Below are 18,159 nucleotides of genomic sequence, written 5' to 3'. Positions count from 1 at the left end.
TGTGCCTCAAATATACTCCCTTTTGACCTTCCAGTTACAGAATCTCCTCTGTCCTTCAAGATACAGCTCACTTTCTATATTAAGACTGATTCTCCACAACTGTTAGCACCCTCTCAAAATGACTTGTATTTAATTACTCTGTATTTCATCTGTACATACTTAAACAAGTATATGTTACTTCTCCCAGTGGAATACTGGTTCCCTACAGTAAAAGATTGTTTCTTTCTTTTTAAAGAAATCTTTGCATCCCCAGTGCTTAACAGTATATCCAGTGCCAGGCACTGAAGGAGAGAGCTGATGTTGAAATATGTATGGTCTTCAATTCTGCCTTGGGCAAGCCTTGTCAGGAAAGTCTCACCCCTTCCTCCCCGCCTTGAGAAAACACGATGGAGAAAAGTAGATGGGGGAAGATTTGAGCTACAATACAAACACCGGCATCAGCTTGTTTTATTTTTATTTTTTTTCTTACAAAAATAAACAATTTAATTAACAAGAAGTACAAAAGCTTCTGGATGTACAAACTCCAAGACAGGGAAAGTTTGGGCATTGCTGCTCTGCTGCTTTCACTGAAAGCAAAATGAAGCAAGGTCTAGTCCCATGTCCTGGCTTGTGGCTCATGCTGCAATCCCATTCCCCAATCCCCCCACATTTCGGCTCATACTGGTATATTTCCCCCATCCCTAACCTCATGAGGTCATAAGAGGGCTCCCACAGCATCCCCTTGGGAAATAGCTCACATACATATTTTATGGCCCACCTCTCAAGGCCAAATCTCAATTCACAGAGAGCAAGTGAGGTGGCTGATTGTCCATACACAATCCCCACATGGGGCAGGCAACCAGTCAGAAGGGGGGAAGCAGCATGGCCTCCACCTACATTCTTGGGTTATAAAGGCAGTGACTGTGACATCATGGCTGTGACACTGGGAGAACAGAGCCACCCACAGGATTGTCTCAGCAAAGGGAGAAACATTCTCCCAAGGTCCTAGCAGGCCAGCCCATCCCTGATGTCAGGCCCTGTAGGGTGGTTCCAGGATTGCCTGTTTCTCTCCCCACTCCCACAGTCTGTGCACAGGGTTCCTGGCAGGGAATGCCGCCATCGCCATCACCAGTCTGCTAAACTCACATTTTTATATTTTGATTTATTGCACGTGTGTCCTGGTAGTTCAGGTCTGCTCCAAGATGTCCCCCGCCCACTGTCGGCTCTGGGGCTGATGGCCAAGGTCAGTTAAGCCCTCAGGCTGGTCAAGCAGACGCCCTTACATAGGTGATCTTGTTAGGATCAGAGACTATTTGGCTCCAACCAGTCTTGAAGAAGACAAGCTGTCGACCTGAAGGGCAAGGGTAGAAATGGTGATGAGAGAGGCTGAGGAGAGGGAAGAAAGCTCTACATTCCCATCAGACTGGGGGAGGGGAGGGAAAAGAGAAGGAAATATTTTTCTCTTAATCTCTTTCATTACCCAGTCTTTAAAACTTGTTGGTACATAGTTGTTTGCATATTGTCTCCTTCATTATTGCGTGAGCTCCTTGAGAACTCAGACTGTTTTTGCTATCCCAGTTCTTAACACAGTACTTTGTACCCAGCAGGTGCTTAATAAATGCTCGTTGACTATCTCCATTGGAAAAGAAACCTTGTCTCGACATGACTACAAACTTAATAGGATTTTCCTCTATGCATCTGCAGAGGGATAACGTACAGTCTTCTCTTCCTCTCTACCTTCCTTCAAAGGTACCCTCAGCTTTAAGTATGTCCTCCTTGAGAAAAACCTTTCCTGATCCTTCCACTTGTTAATATTCTTTTCCTCCTCAATTTATTGCATATTTACTTTTAGAATCATAGATCTATAGCTCAAAGGGACCTCAGTCATTGTACAGAACAGGAAAACAGAGGCCAAGAGGAATTAAGTGAATTGCCTAGTCACAATAGTGTCAGAAGCAGGATTTGAGTTCCCAGACTCTAGGACTAGTCTTTTCTCCTACTGTATTATGTTACCTTTTCTGTATCTTTGTTATATTTCCTCCCTACAACCCTAGTAAAATATAAACTCAAAGCTACAGGCTCCCATTTTTGCCATCTTCTTAGTGCCTTGAATATGGTAAGTGCTTAATAAAGATTTGTGGAATTGAACTGTTCTTGTTGCCAGCCTTACCTGTCCAGGTAGTCTGATTGGTGACCACAAAGGCCCGGCACTGGGAATGACTTTCACAGACATCCATTGCTTCAGCCAGGCTGAACACAGACAGGAGACAACCGCCATGGTGATAAGAAGGCCAGCAATGGTAATTCTCTTGTGGGATTGTAGTGTCTGGGACCCGTCGATACTCTAGGATAAGCATTTATAATCATTTTCCACCAGCAGGTCTCCTTGCCTTCAACTCCACAGAACATCATGCTCCATCCTCCCCCATCACCTTCCTCCTACAGGACAGACTGATCACCTGAGATGTCACTCCTGTGGGGACTGACTCAAGTTTTGATACTCAACACCTCCTCAACTCATCTTCAGTTGCCTCTCTTCTTTGACTAGGAGACTGGAGGACTGGAGCAATAAATTTCCATCAAAGCCTTCTTTTAGGAAGCTCGCAACCTTCATGGTATATTGTCATATTGTCTAACACCATCCAAACCCAGGTTCTGATCCACCTGTGAGGTATCCCCTACTGTGCACCTTTGTGTTTCAACTTTGTGTGTGTGTGTGTGTGTGTGTGTGTGTGTGTGTGTGTGTGTGTGTGTGTGTGTGATATTTCTCTTTATTAGATTGTAAGCTCTAAGAGGGTAGGGAATATCTCTTTCTTATCAGTATATCCAGTATTCAGAATAGTGCCTGGCATGTAGTAGGCACTTAATATTTATCAAATTGAATTAGGATGACAGGATTTAGAATTGGCAGGACCTTTATAATGGGTAGTCCAACCTCCCTATTTTTATAGACACACAAAGCGGGGCACAGAAAGACAAATTTGATCAAAATCATACACACAGGAAGAAGCAAGGTTAGAGCTCCAAATCTTATGCTTTTTCCATGTTCTAAGGAAGAATAAGAAAGACAGAAGGAAAGAGGGTCTACAAAGGAGGAGGAGGAAGGACTTGTCACTCTGGAGGGGAGGTCCACCTGTTCTCATCCAGCTAGTACCAGGTTACATGACACTTGGGCATGAATAAGCCCAAAAGCCAAGGGCATAATTTGTTTACCCAAGCTGAGAATGAAGAGAAAGAGGAGGAGAAAAAAAGCTTGTGCCCAAGCTGGAAAATTGAAGCTAAATTATAGCCTTCTCCCTGGGGCAGGGATGACAGCATCTGACGCTCTGCTGAAGCTGAACTGTGGGGTTAGCCATAAAGTCAAGTCACAGAAAGGTCAAAACTCCTTCAATGTCCAGACTTGGGATGTTGGGAACCAACAACAAAGCAATCAATGGATACAGTCCCTCATGCCCTCGGGGTTGACAACATAGTCACAGTAACACAAGATGGCTCACATAGGTGAAGAGTTTTATATATACACATGCTGAGTCAGCTGGATACAGGTCCCACTCCATCCTGAAATCTGATGGATTTGTGGCTGAGGTTGAATTATTTAGGACATTTGGGGCCTGCCCTTTCTCCTCCTACCCCACAGCTTGAACTTTGGGCTCCAGGCCAGATTACCAGAAAATAATCAGGAAGGGTTTCCAGGAAGGTCCAAAAGATCAGGAGCATAGGCAAGAATTTTGAAATTAGGAAACCTATATAAATGATGGGCAAAACATGCTAGTTTTGAAAGCAATGGGCATTTAACAATGTATTAGGATCTGTCCTGTTTTCTTGGTGCAGTGAAAAATTGAGGAGATACTCATCACAGCTCCCTCTTGGCTCAGCTTCAGAGCTCAACATTATAATAATCCATAGAGTTTTTTCCCTTTCTTTCTCTTTTCTTTTTCTTTCTTAGAGCCAGAAGGATCCCATTTCTGGAATCTATGAGTTAGAAACTTCTTGAAATTCACTCCTTTCTTTTCTTTCTTAGCCTAACCCTCCTTCCTCCACAGAGGGGACTGGACCAAAGTCCAGGGTTTGCTGTGATTTACAGCCCCATAAACTGAGTCCCTGGGGACAGAGCCGGCTATTGTTCACCTCGTTAAACTTTATTTACAGGGCTAATGAGCCCCTCCCCCTCTGCCATCCTTAAACAAGCCAGAGATCCCAGAATTTTGCTCCCTGTTCCACGTAGCCCTGGCCAACCATTCAGAGGATTTGGGGAACCAGTACCTGGCCCTGCAGCTGAGGCCCATGATCCAATCTGTCCTTCCAAATAGACTTCAGTCCAATTTCTTGGAAGGAATGGGAGGGATGAGACAGGTCTGGCTGAGCTTAGACCAGGTGTGATTATAGGGCAAAGGTTACCAGTGCTTAGTTTTTGTTTTTTTCTTTTCACCTGTGGAGGCAGTTTGGAGTTTTACTGATTTCTCATCTAAGAGGGTTCACTCTTTGTGAGACTAGTGTTTTGGTTGCAGAGACTGAGGCTGGGGGAAGGGATTTACCCTACTTATGAATCCATCCTGGCTTCTTCTAGAGAAGAAGCCTCATTCCCTGTTCTGGACGGTGGCAGGTCTATGAATATCAAAGGTCAACTAGTCATAGCCATTGGATCAGTCAGTGCTCATTATGTCACTCCAATAGTCTTGCATGTGAGAGTTTCTCTTCGCAGGCACATCTATACTTTCCTCCAATTTAGTCCCCAGTCCTGCCTCCTGATGCCTTGCTTTCTGTATAAGACTCTGAAAACTATTTCTAGGAACCCTTCAGCCTTGGGACCAATTATTATTGGGACTCCCAATGAGCATTACTCACCAGCCCGAGGAGACGTAGTCGAATTCTGTAGGTACTGCCCGCTCCGGTAGAGATGCAAAACCTTCTCTAGCTGGACCAATGTTTCATCAACTCCCCAGGTGAGCTCTCCTGTAGGGCAGAATGTGGCTTTGAGATAGGGCTAATGGAAGCTATTAACAATTTTATCTGTGTTGGGAAGGATGGCTAAGAGTTACTTAAGCCAGTTACTTCCCTCAGAAGGTTTCTGAGTTCCCTTCTGAGGGCATGCTCTTAGTGGAGGCATGACTGTTGGGAGAACAAGGAATTCAACAATGAATACAGTGCTTTGAGAATCATCTATTTATTTGGAATTATTTGTGCTACTGATCCACTGCCTTGAGGCAGGTAAGTGAGTAGTCAGAGGTCACAAGGGAGGGGACAGATCTCACAGAGGAGCTAGGGTGCAAACATTTCCAAGGCATCACCTGTAGCATTGACGATGCTGTCCAGCAGTGGCCGAAGGGAAGGAGGGGCACTGTGGGGTAGGAGGTATGTGAAGAAAAACCTGCCAAAGAGAAACCAGAACGATGGTCATTAGTCTGGCTTTCAAGGACTGGTCTCCTCCAGGGTCTTGTTCCTTAAAGATTCAAGGTCGTAGTCACCTCTGGAGAGGAAGCCAGTTCTTTAGGACTATGGTCAAAGTAAATCATGGAATGCATTCAGACACATGCTAATGTCAAATAGGAGAATTCTCCCCACTATGTCTCCTCTATTTTACCCTCCTCTCTAAGAGATTTTTGGCTCCTTTTTGCCTCAGAATAATCATCAGACTCAGCTCTACCAGCTGGGCCAAAGTTGTAGTGTCCAAGGGGCAAATATCTAAGGCCAAAATCCACAGAGACCAGGGGAATGGTGGTCCTAGTGGTGGGGAGTGTTGATGCTGGCAGTGCTCCCCAATCCTGCTTTATTCCCCTTCCTTCACCCTCCCCAAATCTGGAGACTATTTTAAGAAGTCTCCAGTCTGGCTTCTCCTCCGATCAGATGATCTTTCTTGGAACTCAAGGATCTATTTTTAGCTTCACTGTCCAGGGCTGGAACAGTTTCCTGATATGAAAGGAGGCATGACCCCAGCCCCATCCCAGACCAGCCCTGCTCAGAGATACATCCCCCTTCCATTCCCAGATTTTCCATCCCTGATATGCACAATGACTTTTACTTTCTGTTCCCCAAACCCTCATTATTCTTTTCCTCTCTCTCACATAAATTCATGGGAACTCTACCTTGGCCTCTCTGCTCCTCACCCTAGAGTACCAGGTCATTTCTGTATGGATTCATGGACCCCCAAAGCCTGATATTTCTAATCCTTAAAAGTAGCAAAACTTCTAAACTTTTAGAAAGTTCTTGTCATAACTTCTAAAAAAAGAGAGAAAAAAAGGTTATAAAGGGAATAAAAGAGGGGATGAAGAAGTCAACTACAGCTATTGAGTAGTTTCCCCCATTTCAAGTTTTAGTCTAAATAGCTGACAAATACCATAGCAGATAATGGAGACAAATTGTGAAGGAGAGGCAGATTGGATGTGAGAAGGAGTGAGGATGACAGGGGAAAGGTCTCACCTGTAGGCATTGTATAGGTTCCGCTTCTCATTCATATCCTGGCACCAGCCTTGGGCTGAGCAGGGCAGAGTGAAGTTCCTGGCTGGAAATTCGAGAACACAATCCCCAGGACTTTCACATGGCGTCTCATCTACACGAGCATCATCCAGGTCGGTCACCTTCAACTCCCCATCCACAAGTACAAACTGCCTAGGCCGGAAGTCCAGAAGGGTCACTGAGCCCAGAGGCGAATGAGCAAGATGGTGGAGCAGGCGGCCAAGGCTCAGGCAGATCTGAGGAGACACAGGGGAGGGTCTAGCCAACCTACTCAACTTTGTCCAGGAGGAGCAGATACTTTGCATTCACTTTTTACTTATTCTTTTATCTCTGCTCTAGCAGTACTGAAAGTAGACATGGAGATTGGTTGGGGTTAGGGAGAGGTACTATTGGGAAGGAAAGAAAGGTAGGAAATTGAGACATGGGGTAAATGACTTTTTTGAAGTCTTTTCTAACAGGAATGGCTTCAGTATTGTGTCAAGGAAGTGAAGAGAAAGGTTTTGAAATCTCTCCTGAAACTAGAATACTAGCCCTCATTAGCCCAGAATAAATTTACTTAGCAGAAAGAACAGGATTCTTTGTTGCCTTTAAGAAACAAAAGAAATCTTTTTGGCCACCAGCAATAGAGAACATTTTTCTTCTCTATTCTGGCTGGAAGTGCCAAGACTATCCCTAGAGAACTGTCTTCTAAGGGAAAAACATCTGGGAGAATAGTTGAGGTGCCCCCTTTTTCATGCCCACTCACTCGGAATCGATCCTCCCAGGAGGTCTGCAGTAACTGGATCATCTCTACAGGGGAGCCAAGTTCTGTGATGGTGGTCAGTGTATCTGGGATGTCCTCACTGTCCTGGTAACAATATCCATAGAGCTGGAGGAGAAACAGTGACAGGAGTCATGAGGGGTAAGCACTGGTTGTCCAGATCTTTCCAGCTGTCATCCCAAAGCCCCAATTCCGGGCTAAATTTCTTCCAGTTACCATGGGATGAGAAAGACATGGGTGACCAGGGGCGTAGAGAATATCAGGTGACTTTAGTTTCCTGAGCAGTTTGGGGAGAGTGGTTCTAAGATGTTTTCTTTCTTTAGGCCAGGTGTTAAAGTAGGTCTAACCCCTCCTTCCTCATAGAGTCTGGACCTTGAGGTTCAAATCCTCAATCCCAGAACAGTAAGGACTAACTTTAACTCATCTGGCAGGATGATTGGCTTTTCATTTATACACAATTCTCTAAAGTGAACCCTCCTCTCAAAGCCCTGTTCTTCCCATTCCATTCTCTTCCCTATGTCAGTGCTCTTTATTCCCCATAGCTTATACACACACACACACACACACACACACACACACACAAATAGATAACTATTTCAATATAACCAGTTTGCTTTGTAATTCAACATACTAGATTTTATGCCTTTTAAAACATTACTCTGATTATTCGGACTAGTTCCAATGATCTTGTGATGAAGAGAGCCATCTCTACCCAGAGAGAGAACTATGGGAACTGAGTGTGGACCACAACATAGCATTTTCACTCTTTTTGTTGTTTGCTTGTATTTTATTTTTTCCTCATTTCCCCCCCATTTGATTTTTCTTGTGCAGCAATTGTATAAATATGTATGCATATATTGGATTTAACACATATTTCTCTAATGTTTAACATATATTGGATTACTTGCCATCTAGGGGAAAGAAAGGAGGATAAAATTGGAACACAAGATTTTGTTGAAAAATTATCCGTGCATATGTTTTGAAAATAAAAACTTTAATTAAAAATATTACTCTGGGAAGAAGCATATATAGCTTTTAACCAGATAGCAAATGAACCTAGTGAGGAACTAACACTGAATAGATAACTAATAAATAGTTTTTTAATTGAATGAAAATGGAATAAGTAACATGTGAGCAAGATAAAACAAAATTTTTCAGAGTGATGATCATTATAAATGTAGGAGTAGGGAGGAAGGAAGATGATGACTTAAGGAAATCTTCACTTGGATCCCTGGGGACTTCAACTTTGGAGTTGATAGTCCTTTCCTGTTACGGTTAAGATTCAGCATCCTTGAAATATTATGGACATTAAGAAAGAAAAATCTCTGGTCTCTGAGCTTCAGTTTCCTCCTCTGAAAACTGGAGGTGGTATTTCTCTAAGCTCTCTTACAACTCTAAATTCTATATATTCTTATGACAAAATCTGCCAGTCCCAGGAAACAACGATCCTTCCCTAGTGCTCCTTCCTTGGCAATTAGGCCCTGCTCAGATAGGTGAAGTAGGCCAATGTTGCTGGTTATTTGCTTTTGAATCCATGGAGGATGAATACAAAGGCAGAACGTTTAGGTTGCTTAGCAAAGCAATCATAGATCTGAGAGATGAAGAGACTTTTGGGACATCTGCTTTAGCCTCCTCAACTTTGTAGATTAAGAAACGGAGGCCAATAAGTGTCCTGTCCAGTGTTCTTTTTACATCAGATAATAAATGCCTGAGTTAAGGTTCAAATCTAGGATATGAGAATAAGGAACTAGCTCAGTATCCTTTTTGTATGGTTCTAAAGGGTAAAACTGGAAGTGATATGGATAGAAATAAAAGAGGCAGATTTGGAGTTGGTTTAAGGAAAAACGTCCTAGTAATTAAAATGATCCCAAAGTAGAATGGACTGCTTTAGAGATACTTGGTTCCTGATTACTGGAAAGCCTTAAACAATGGCTGTAGAGGGAACCCTTTTATAGGTACTGGTTGGACTAGAAGGCCTCTGCCTCTGAGGACCGTTTCCAACTGAGATTTTGTGATTCTGTGACTCCAAATCTGATGTTCTTTCCATTTTTAAAGCAGCCTCTCTGTGGGATAACCATTGCCCAAGTCACAGACTTGCCTTGTTGAACAGTTAAGGGCATTATCTCACACAGACACACAGCTGAATTTCACAATTCCCATACGTGGTTCTCCTCAACAATCCCACAACCACAGTCACAAGTACTCCAAGTTATACAGTCACACAGAGCTACTGCCTCACATATCTAGTCCCTCACATATCTCATGATGCTATTCTAGCTGGGATCACTCAAGTCCCAGTCAGAGCTAATGTTTCCTTATTTCTAATTCAGAGTTTTCCTGTCCAAGCCAAGGACAACCAAGAGTCCCCTTTTCCTCTCTCTCACTCTCTCTTTCACCACTGTCTCCCTCTTTCCCTCAGTTCTAGATAGCTGAATCCAGCTAGACTGCCTTCATGTTGGGCCTGAAGGGAGAAGCTAAGCCTACTTCACTGAGTAGCTCGGGCCAGCTACCAGTCACCCCTCCCCCTTCCTCCCCCCAATCAGCCAGGGAAGACACAGCACTGGGAAGGGGGGATTTGAGTTGGGTGAACAGCCTAGGCCTGGTTCTCATTTTCCTGCCCAGCATCTGAGTCTTTGTGGGGAAACTTCTGAAGGTTATTAAACACCCGGAGGTCGTTAAATGTGCTGTTAACGAGGTATTAATCAACACCCCTCAGGAAAAAAATAAAAAGATGCTATTAACCCTCCCCCCACCTCCAAACTCCCCCCCAGGAAGCATGAAGATGGCCAGTTAAGTCACATCTTTTGTTCCTTTCGAAAAAGGAAGAGACCCAGAACCAGCAGGCAGGCACACAGACAGGGGGCAAAAGTAGATGAAGAGCACAGGCAGACTCAGAGCAGGGGGGTGAGGCCCCAGGGATAGCAGGGAGGAGAAAGGGAGGGGGAAAGAGAGGAAGGGAAAGGGGGAAAGAGGGGCAGAAATGGGAGACAGAGAGAGAAAAAAGAGGAAAAAGAAAAAGAGAGAAAAGGAAAGAGTGCCTTTTGCCCTCTGACCCTGGGCTGAAGCAGCAGCTGTCACGTGGTAGGATCCCCTCCCCCCCTTCTAGCTTCCTTCAGCAAGTGTGGTCAGGGAGAAAAGGGCTGACCAGAGCTAAGCTAGTGGGGAAGGAGGGGAGAAGGAGAGGTGGGTAGGAGGAAAGGTGTGGGATCACTGGACCTTCCCTTCCCAACTTTTCTAGGTTTTAAGGAGTTAGTCTTGGAGGCCTAGGGAAATCAGAGTCCTGTTCTAACAGTTACCTGTATTGTGACCCTGGATAAGTCATTTTATCTACATTTTGGTGGCTTCACTCACATAATGGGGATCATAATGCCTACTATGTTTTTGCTTTTCCTTGTAGCTTCAATGCTTAGCAGAGTGTCTAGTATATATATAGTAAGCATGCAATAAATAAAGATTAACTGCCTCATTGGTTTGAAAAAGATTAGTTTTGTAAATCTTATTATGCTATATAACTATGTAAAGTTTAGTTTTGATTATTTCCGAGCCCTTAGGAGTCAGCAAACAATCAAAGCTTGTTTTTAAATGATAAAATTAAATAACTTATAGGTTTAATTTAAGTTTGGTTTTTTTTTTTTTTTTTTTTTTTAATCTCCAGAGCCTGCCCAGATAGATTTCCTTTTAGGGTGGGTTAATCCTACTCCATCACTATATTTAATAAACAAAGTGCCAAAAATCCTGACCCCATAGTAGACTTGGTGTGAGCCCCAAATGGACAGAGTAAAGGTCAACTCAGGGGATAGAAAAAGTTCCTGGTTGAACTTTCATGACCTCTCGACCTCTCAGAGTAGGCTTCTTAACCTTTTTTCTGTCTTGGACCCCTTGGACAGCCCATGGATCTCTTCTCAGAAGGCTATTTTTAAATGCATAAAATATATAAAACTACAAGGAAAACAAAAAAATGAGTAAAATATAAAAATGGGATTTCTTCCTTCCCCCAATCCAAGTTCATATATTTCCTCTGAAATCTACAGAAGGAAGTCCTCAAAGTCCTAGTTTAGAACCCTTTCCTAAGAGGTGGGCTGGGAATATGTCCCAGAGTTTAACACCAAAGGCTAAAGAAGAACCGTGGAGAAATTAAGAGAGTAGAGTTAACTCGGCTTCTTGTCATCATGCCTGAGGTGGAAGTGGGGGTAGGGAGAGAGAAGTTCCTCAAAAAAAAAAAAAAAAAAAAAAAGTCCTGATCTTTCCCCTTTCCCCTTCTCCCCAATCCATCTTTGTAACAGGAAAATAGATCAAAGCTCACAACAAGAGTTCCTTCCATTAAACTAGAAGGGGAAAAACAATAGCAACAGCCACAAGAAAAAAGCTCTGCTCTGATAGTGTCCAGTCTGTAGTACCTGAGGGTTTACAAAAAGATTCCCTGGAAATTAAGGGAGTGGGACACACCCAGATGAAACAGGCCATATAGCAGCATTGAGTGCCAGCGACAATCCAACAACCCAGCCACCCGCTCCATGGATGATCAATCTGGCCACACCTCAAGGTGGACAACGGAAGATTTTGGATGAACTTTCTAGGACCAGCTCTAACCAATCAAGTGTTAAACTATTGCCATCAAAATCTCTCTTTCCCTCCATGCCCCGAGTTAGGCTCTTTTCTCCTTCCCTCCCTTTCCAGTCTATGCACTGTAGGAGAGGAAACTTCTGTGCCTCAATAGAAAATTGGTTTGGTTGGACCCAGGGGGCCCAGGCTCCCCCATCCTCACACTCCAACTGTAAAAGAGACAAGGTTTAACAGGTCCATTTGGAAGGGCATTCACTTGTGTCCCTGGGAGCGGGAGCTCGGGCAATCACTAAGGGTGGGGATTTTCTCAGCTGGAGAATCTGTTCCAATCCTATACACCCCAGGAGCCAGAGATAAATAGTTCCCCTCAATTTAGTTTAACAAGCACTTATTAAGCACATCTCTGTCCATGCTTTGGGTTGGTGAGAGGAAGGTTGGTTTGAACTTTTGGGAGGAGGCACGCCCTAGGGAAGGGGTAGATGGCATAGGGAGGCCTGAGATTATGGGGGACTGGATGCTGCCTCTATTCAGAGGAAAAAAGGCAGTCCTGTCTTTCCCCTGTTCATTTCTACTCAATTCCCTGTCTTTCTCCCCATTCCCTCCTCCTAGCAGGGAGTAGCAGACAAAAGATAGGCTTGGAACTCAATACTTGGTCTTCTCTTTCTTCTGGTCACTTGGACAGAGTTAGCTTTCCTTGCACACCCCAGGCTGTGTCCCCCCCCTACCAGGACCCCAATTCAGGCCCTAGTAGGAGACCTGAGCTGGGGGTGTTTGTTTGTACTCTTGGAGTTCTCAAAGCTCAGCTCTCAGAGCACCCTGAGCTCTGGATACAAGACCCTTAGTGTTGCTGCTTCTGTCACAGTCAGACATGGGGCAGGCTTCTAAAGTCTCTAAATAAACTCTCCACAATTCCCTTAAGTCTCAGAGCAACATATGATTTCCTCCTCCCTTAACCCTCCCAAATACCCTTAAATCTTAGGGGCTCCAGAGAGCCACACAAGGGCTGGAAATCAGGGGGGAATTTGGCTCCTCAGGCAGAAACTGAAAGTGAAGTGAGGTCACTTCTCGAACTAGCCTTGGCACTGGGGCCCCCTTCTAGCTCATCCAGATTCAATCACTGCTCCTGACACCTGACTACTTTATAGCTTTGACAAGGTCACTGGCAGAGGGATGAGGACTCAGGTCCCAAAGAAGGACATGCTCTTCCCCCACTGTCACCCTTTTAAATTCAGCTGATATCCCCACCAAGACTGAGTTTTCCTTAGATATGTACTGTTTACAGGTCATTCCCAGAGCTCAGGGCTCCCTGCCTGGGAGTGGGGCACACAGCCTTAAATCCTTAAGTCCCTGGAAACTTGGTGTAGCCTGGTACTTCTCTATCAAGAATCTCAGGGCTGGCAAGGACTTGGTAGATCAGGACCTAAGAAGCTAATGGCTCCAGCCCGAGGAGGCATATAGCAACCAGGGAACGGCCCCGGAGAAGAGAGACCGCGGAGCAACCCCACAGCCCTCCTCCAGGTTCTAGCTATGTCAGGCCAACGCCTAGGTACCTGCGGCACGCTGGGTTATGTCCCTAGTTAGGAAACGCGTTGTCTCTTGTCAGACGTCTATGGGGCATGTGCCCATCCAGTACTCACAGCCCACTAGAGGTGTCCTGTCTGCAGCACGCTGAGGTGTCCCCTGCCCGCAGTCCACTAAGGTGCTCTTGGACTGCGGCGAGTGCTCTTGCAGGATTCACTGCCCACTGGGGTGCCCCGTCCCCTAAGGCCCAGTACCTGTAGCACGTTGGGGTGTCGCAGTCTCTCCAGCAGCACCATCTCCTTGAGCAGCTTGTGCGCTGCCAGTCGGTAACAGCCCCGCCGAGCCCCGAATTCTCGGACGCAGCTGCCCAGGTCGTGGCCGCTGAAGTCCACGGCCTTAAGCGCTACGGCGACGCCGCCAGGCAGGCGGACCCGATACACTGCCTTGGTGTAGCCCGAGCCCACGTACTGAGCCCCGGACACGTTGCGGAGCGCGGCGCAGCCCAGCCGCGGGGGGTCAGGGGCTGGGGGCCAGCCGAGGGTGCCGTCGGGCGGGGTTCGGGCCCGGGGAACTCGAGGGGGACGGGGACGCTGCAGGCCCGGGCCGCTTCGGGCCAGGTCCATGAGGCGCCGCCGTTCTGGCCGGCCCGCGCCGGGCCCGGGTCCCCCCCGAGTGTAGCGCTGCACCTCTTCGTAGCGCGCCCGGATTTGGCGCGCCAGCTCCCCGCGACCCCCGCGACGGCCCGGGGCCGGGGCTGGGGAGGGGCCGGGGGGCTGGCCTGGCCGAGGCGGCTCCGATCCCGGCACGAAGAGCACATTGAGGACCGAGCCAAGCAGGAAGGAGGCGCAGAAGCCCGCGGCCACGGCGGCCCGCCGGCGCCGCATCACCGCTCCCGCCCCCCTCTCCTCCCGGCTCTGCTCTGCTCTGCTCAGCCCCGCTCTCCCCCCGGCCCCGTTCGCGGCTCGCTCAGGCTCCGAGGCGGCTGCGCTCGGCGCTCCGCCGGACCCCCGCCCAGCCCGCGCGCATGGCCCCGCCGGTCCCGGTCCAGCTCCCGGCCCCTAGCAGGCGGCGCATCAGCCTGACACTTGCCTCCCTCTTGCTCCCCCCAGCTCCCCCAGCTGCTTATAAGGCCCGGAGCTGCCCCCGCCTCCACCCCGCCCCCGCCCCCGCCTCCCTCCTCCCGGGGCCCGAGTCCGCTTCCCGGCACCGCCCCCTCCGGCCGCCCAGCCCGTCCTTCTCCCGTTGACTGACAGCGGGACCTCCGCCCCCCCTCCCCTTTCTCGGCCTGGGAAGCGGAGCGGAGGCAGCTCTGGCCCTTCCCAGCTCTGTGGCCCCGGGACGCGGGGAACCGGGCGGAGAGCTCGGGGGTGAGGGACAGAAAGGGCAGCGTATGACTCTCTGACCGGGCAGCGAGCAGGGTCTGTGGAGCAGAGCTAGAGGGTGGATAACGGCGCTAACGCAGGCGGATAACGGGACCTGGGCGGGAGGCGGGTAACGGGGCTGGGAGTGGGGGAGGGGGCGAGCTGCGGGTAACAGGGGAGGGTCACATAAAGGTGTAGAGAACAGACAGCAAATTAGAATGGTGTTGAAGGTAGGAGACTTAAAAAGTTATTGGGCCCGGGAGCTGGAGTTCCCCTTCTGGGAGGGAAAGGCCCCAGACAATACTCAGCGCTGTTAACTCAGCATTCCATCCATCCTCCGGCTTGTGGCGAGGGTGAGAGTACTGGGACCCTCAGGAACGACACGAGCGACCTCAAGCTAGGGGCTTAAGCACCTGCGCGTAAGGTTGGGGAGAAGAGGGGGTGAAGATTGTTCAGGTGTTTGCCGCTGCGTATCACGATACCGTCGGGATTTGAATCTTTCCACCCATTCCTCCTACCAAAAGGTCCTTTCAAGGCCTCTCTAAAGCCACCCGGATTAAAGGAGGCGTCTCCTTCTAGGAACCCCTTCTATGATCGCTTCTATGTAAAGGGAATTATTATTATTATTTTAGCTATCTGGAGGACTCAGGAAATAGAACAGGAGCTGTCTGTGCACATCATCTTGTGTGTGTATGCACAGAACTTGGTTGAGTTGTTTAATGTATGTGCAACAGCTACAGGTGTGTATGCGCATATTGAAGTGCATTTTTTAGAATTGCTCTTCTGTGATAGTTCGCTTTTCTGGAAGTCAGTATATATGAGTCTGTGTGTTTAACACTGTGTGTGTATGTGTATGTGTGTGTGTGTCTGCCTGAGAGCTAACTCTACTGAGATGCCCAGTCCCTCCCCCTCCCTCCCTGATTGCATCATTAGTGCTAATTGAGGGGCTTTCACACCCCAGTGCATTAGCTGTTTGGAGTGAGCTTCCCCCCTCCTGAGAGAGATAAGCCGTTGCTCCTCCCCCTCCTCCGCTCCTGCACTCCACTTCCCGACCACCCTGGGTCTGTTCACCCAGCCCCCATCATCTTTCTGGTCACCTTCCTGCCTCCCTCCTGAGCCTAGTCTGGCTAACCTCCTTCCTTAGCTGTACTCCCCCCTCCCCAGGTGACAGGTACTGGGTCTTCACCACTGAGAGGGTGGGGTAAATGAGTTTAAGGTAGAAGGATATGGGGAGAGAATGAGGGGCCTTTTGGGGTGACGACGTTGGGGCGGTTTTTTAAAACCCCCAAAGGTCTTTTTGTTGAAATGCCCAGGAGTTGGGTGTGGGTTTAAGTTTATCTGCAAACTCCTTTAGGGGTATGGGGAACTGGTATAATTGCATAATCATTGCTTCTATCCATGGGAATATGGAACAAGATTTCCTCCGTTTTTTGCTCTGGGGTAGGGGGTGGGTGAAGTGGGGATGGAAAAAGAAAGGCAAAAGCTGTATCAGATTCTTTCTCATTGCTCTCCCAGCATGTGATCCTCAGAATGCCATTCCCAGCATTGATTGATTCCCCGAGATTTCCTAGATCCAGAGAAAACCAAAGAATCCAGCCTCCCCTGATCCAAAGAACTCGTTTAGCTCTTTGGATTCCCAGTTTTGGAGAATAGGAAGTGACAGGATTGGAGAGGCAGGCTTCCAGTAGAGGCCTACGGTCTGGCTGGGATTGGGGTCTGGTCCTGATTAGGACTGTTCTGTCCAGTCCGAGCCCCTTGGCTGCAGTGGGGGAGGGGAATGGGGGTGGGGTGGGTAGTGAAGAGAAAGAGGGGAAGGAGCAGATGCCCTCCCTGGTCCTCACACCAGATGTCTTTGGTCTGTCTAATTAACTGCGCTGGGAAAACCAACCTGGGTTTGTAAACAGAGCTACTGGCTAAAGTCAACAACGAACAGGGGCAAACAGCAAATACGCTCCTCACACTCAAGCCTCAGTCCAATTCAGTGTGAATTGGCTTGGGGAGGGGGTAGTGGGAAACTGTTTGATACCAGGACTCCCAAAGTCTATGGATCACATACAGTGGATTGTACAGGACCAGCAAAATCCTGTTACTTCCTTCCCCCCCAAAGAATCAGGATCACAGAATGTTAATGTTAGAAGAATGATTATTCTTAGAGATTTGGTTCACCTCCTCCCCACTTCCCACTCTTTGATAGATGACCTAAATGATTTGCCCAGAATTGATTAGCTGGTTGATGGAGGAAAGGGAATTAGAACTCAGATCCTTTTTTTTTTTTTTTTTTTTTTCTTTTTAGTTCCCACTGTCCCATCTATCCTGGGTTGGGGGAGGGGAGATCATTATGCTTACCTTTAAGTACTCCACTGCTCAATCCCTAGTCATGCCCACAAATCTGCATAAAACTCTCACTCCTGGGAGAAGCTTTTCTGAGTAATGGGTCAGAACTGTACTAAGGATCAAATCAGCTGGAGGTTTGAAGGCTGACTTTGAAATAAAGGCTCTGACTTTTTTCCCCTGGTTTTGCGGGTCTCCAGCTCCAAAACTATGAGCACAACTTGAACATTGTTATGTTCCTTACACATCATGTAGGTATTATAATAATATGTTCCAAAATTAGATAATTATTCCTATGATATCTTTGCCAAGATACAATGTTTCTGTTATGGTTATGAAACTTCAGTGCACATTAAGGCACAGACACATGTACATGGATATGCATAGAGAGCAAGACACATTATATCCCTCCTCCCCACATAGAGATTTTGTCTTGGAAGACACAAAAGCACTTAGGCGTGAAGATGCACACAGACATGTGCATGTGCACACACAAAATGGCAAATGGGTCTTTGGGCTCAGAAAGCAGAGAGTTGAACTTTGATCCATTTTAGAAGCTCTGAATTGGTGACTGAGTTCTTAACTGAATTTAGCTTGCTTGCTTTTGCCACCCAGGGAGAAAGACATTTCAAAGAATTGAAGGAATCGAAACATTGCAGACACACATCTCTTCAACAGGGAATCCTTAGACTAAAATGCTCCAACCTAAAGTCCTCAGGATTTTTCCTTCCCACCCCCACAGCTGAACAATTTTCTGTATAAATGTATCTAGCTCCAAAAGAATATTGTACCTGGGATTGTGCAGTGTGAATTTTGAAATGGTATATTTTGTTATCAGAGCTGGTATAATACTCTGCACATAGTAGGTGCTTAATAACTATTTGTTGAATTAAATGGAATAGATTGAAATTAGAATTCTCAGACCTGAAGCCTGAGATCAGAGCCTTCTTAAGATAATAGGAAGGCAGACTGGGCCAATAGTTCCATGAGCTGCAGACTGCTGGAGGAAAGGGTTAATGAGATCCTGTGTTTTGCTCAGAGATTGGTCCAGTGCTTTGCCCATGACCTGTCGCTGAGAATGCCTTAATGGGAAGGGGCTTTTGAGAGTCTCAGTGAAAAGGGGGAGAAGAAGAGATATAGACCATAATCCTCTTTCCCTTAAAATGTCTTAGAATTTGTAATTCTGGTACC

The 18,159-nt window shown here is 47.0% G+C and overlaps 1 protein-coding gene across 1 annotated transcript; it reads right to left on the bottom strand.

The window, feature by feature from the left end:
• Positions 1 to 418: 418 nt before the first annotated feature.
• On the bottom strand, positions 419 to 14,301 carry PKDCC (protein kinase domain containing, cytoplasmic). The gene is made up of 7 exons (XM_074286676.1): positions 13,531 to 14,301; positions 7,178 to 7,300; positions 6,397 to 6,668; positions 5,268 to 5,347; positions 4,825 to 4,932; positions 2,150 to 2,323; positions 419 to 1,330 (listed from the first exon to the last, which is right to left on the bottom strand). The coding sequence occupies exons 1-7, from the start codon at positions 14,158 to 14,160 to the stop codon at positions 1,245 to 1,247; spliced, it is 1,473 nt and encodes a 490-aa protein (XP_074142777.1). The 5' UTR covers positions 14,161 to 14,301; the 3' UTR covers positions 419 to 1,244.
• Positions 14,302 to 18,159: the final 3,858 nt, after the last annotated feature.

The sequence above is a fragment of the Sminthopsis crassicaudata genome, chromosome 2 (genome assembly GCF_048593235.1).
Source record: "Sminthopsis crassicaudata isolate SCR6 chromosome 2, ASM4859323v1, whole genome shotgun sequence".
Lineage (NCBI taxonomy): Eukaryota > Metazoa > Chordata > Mammalia > Dasyuromorphia > Dasyuridae > Sminthopsis > Sminthopsis crassicaudata.
The sequence above is the reverse complement of the archived record's forward strand: the minus strand, read 5'-3'. Positions and strand labels throughout refer to the sequence as shown.

Excerpts from the sequence above, each read along its gene's own strand:
- PKDCC (XM_074286676.1), bottom strand. The coding sequence starts at position 14,160 with ATGCGGCGCCGGCGGGCCGCCGTGGCCGCGGGCTTCTGCGCCTCCTTC. Across the intron at positions 7,301-13,530 it reads GACACCCCAACGTGCTACAG|CTCTATGGATATTGTTACCA; the intron begins GTACTGGGCCTT and ends TTTCTCCTCCAG. Across the intron at positions 4,933-5,267 it reads CAGCATCGTCAATGCTACAG|GAGAGCTCACCTGGGGAGTT; the intron begins GTGATGCCTTGG and ends TCTGCCCTACAG.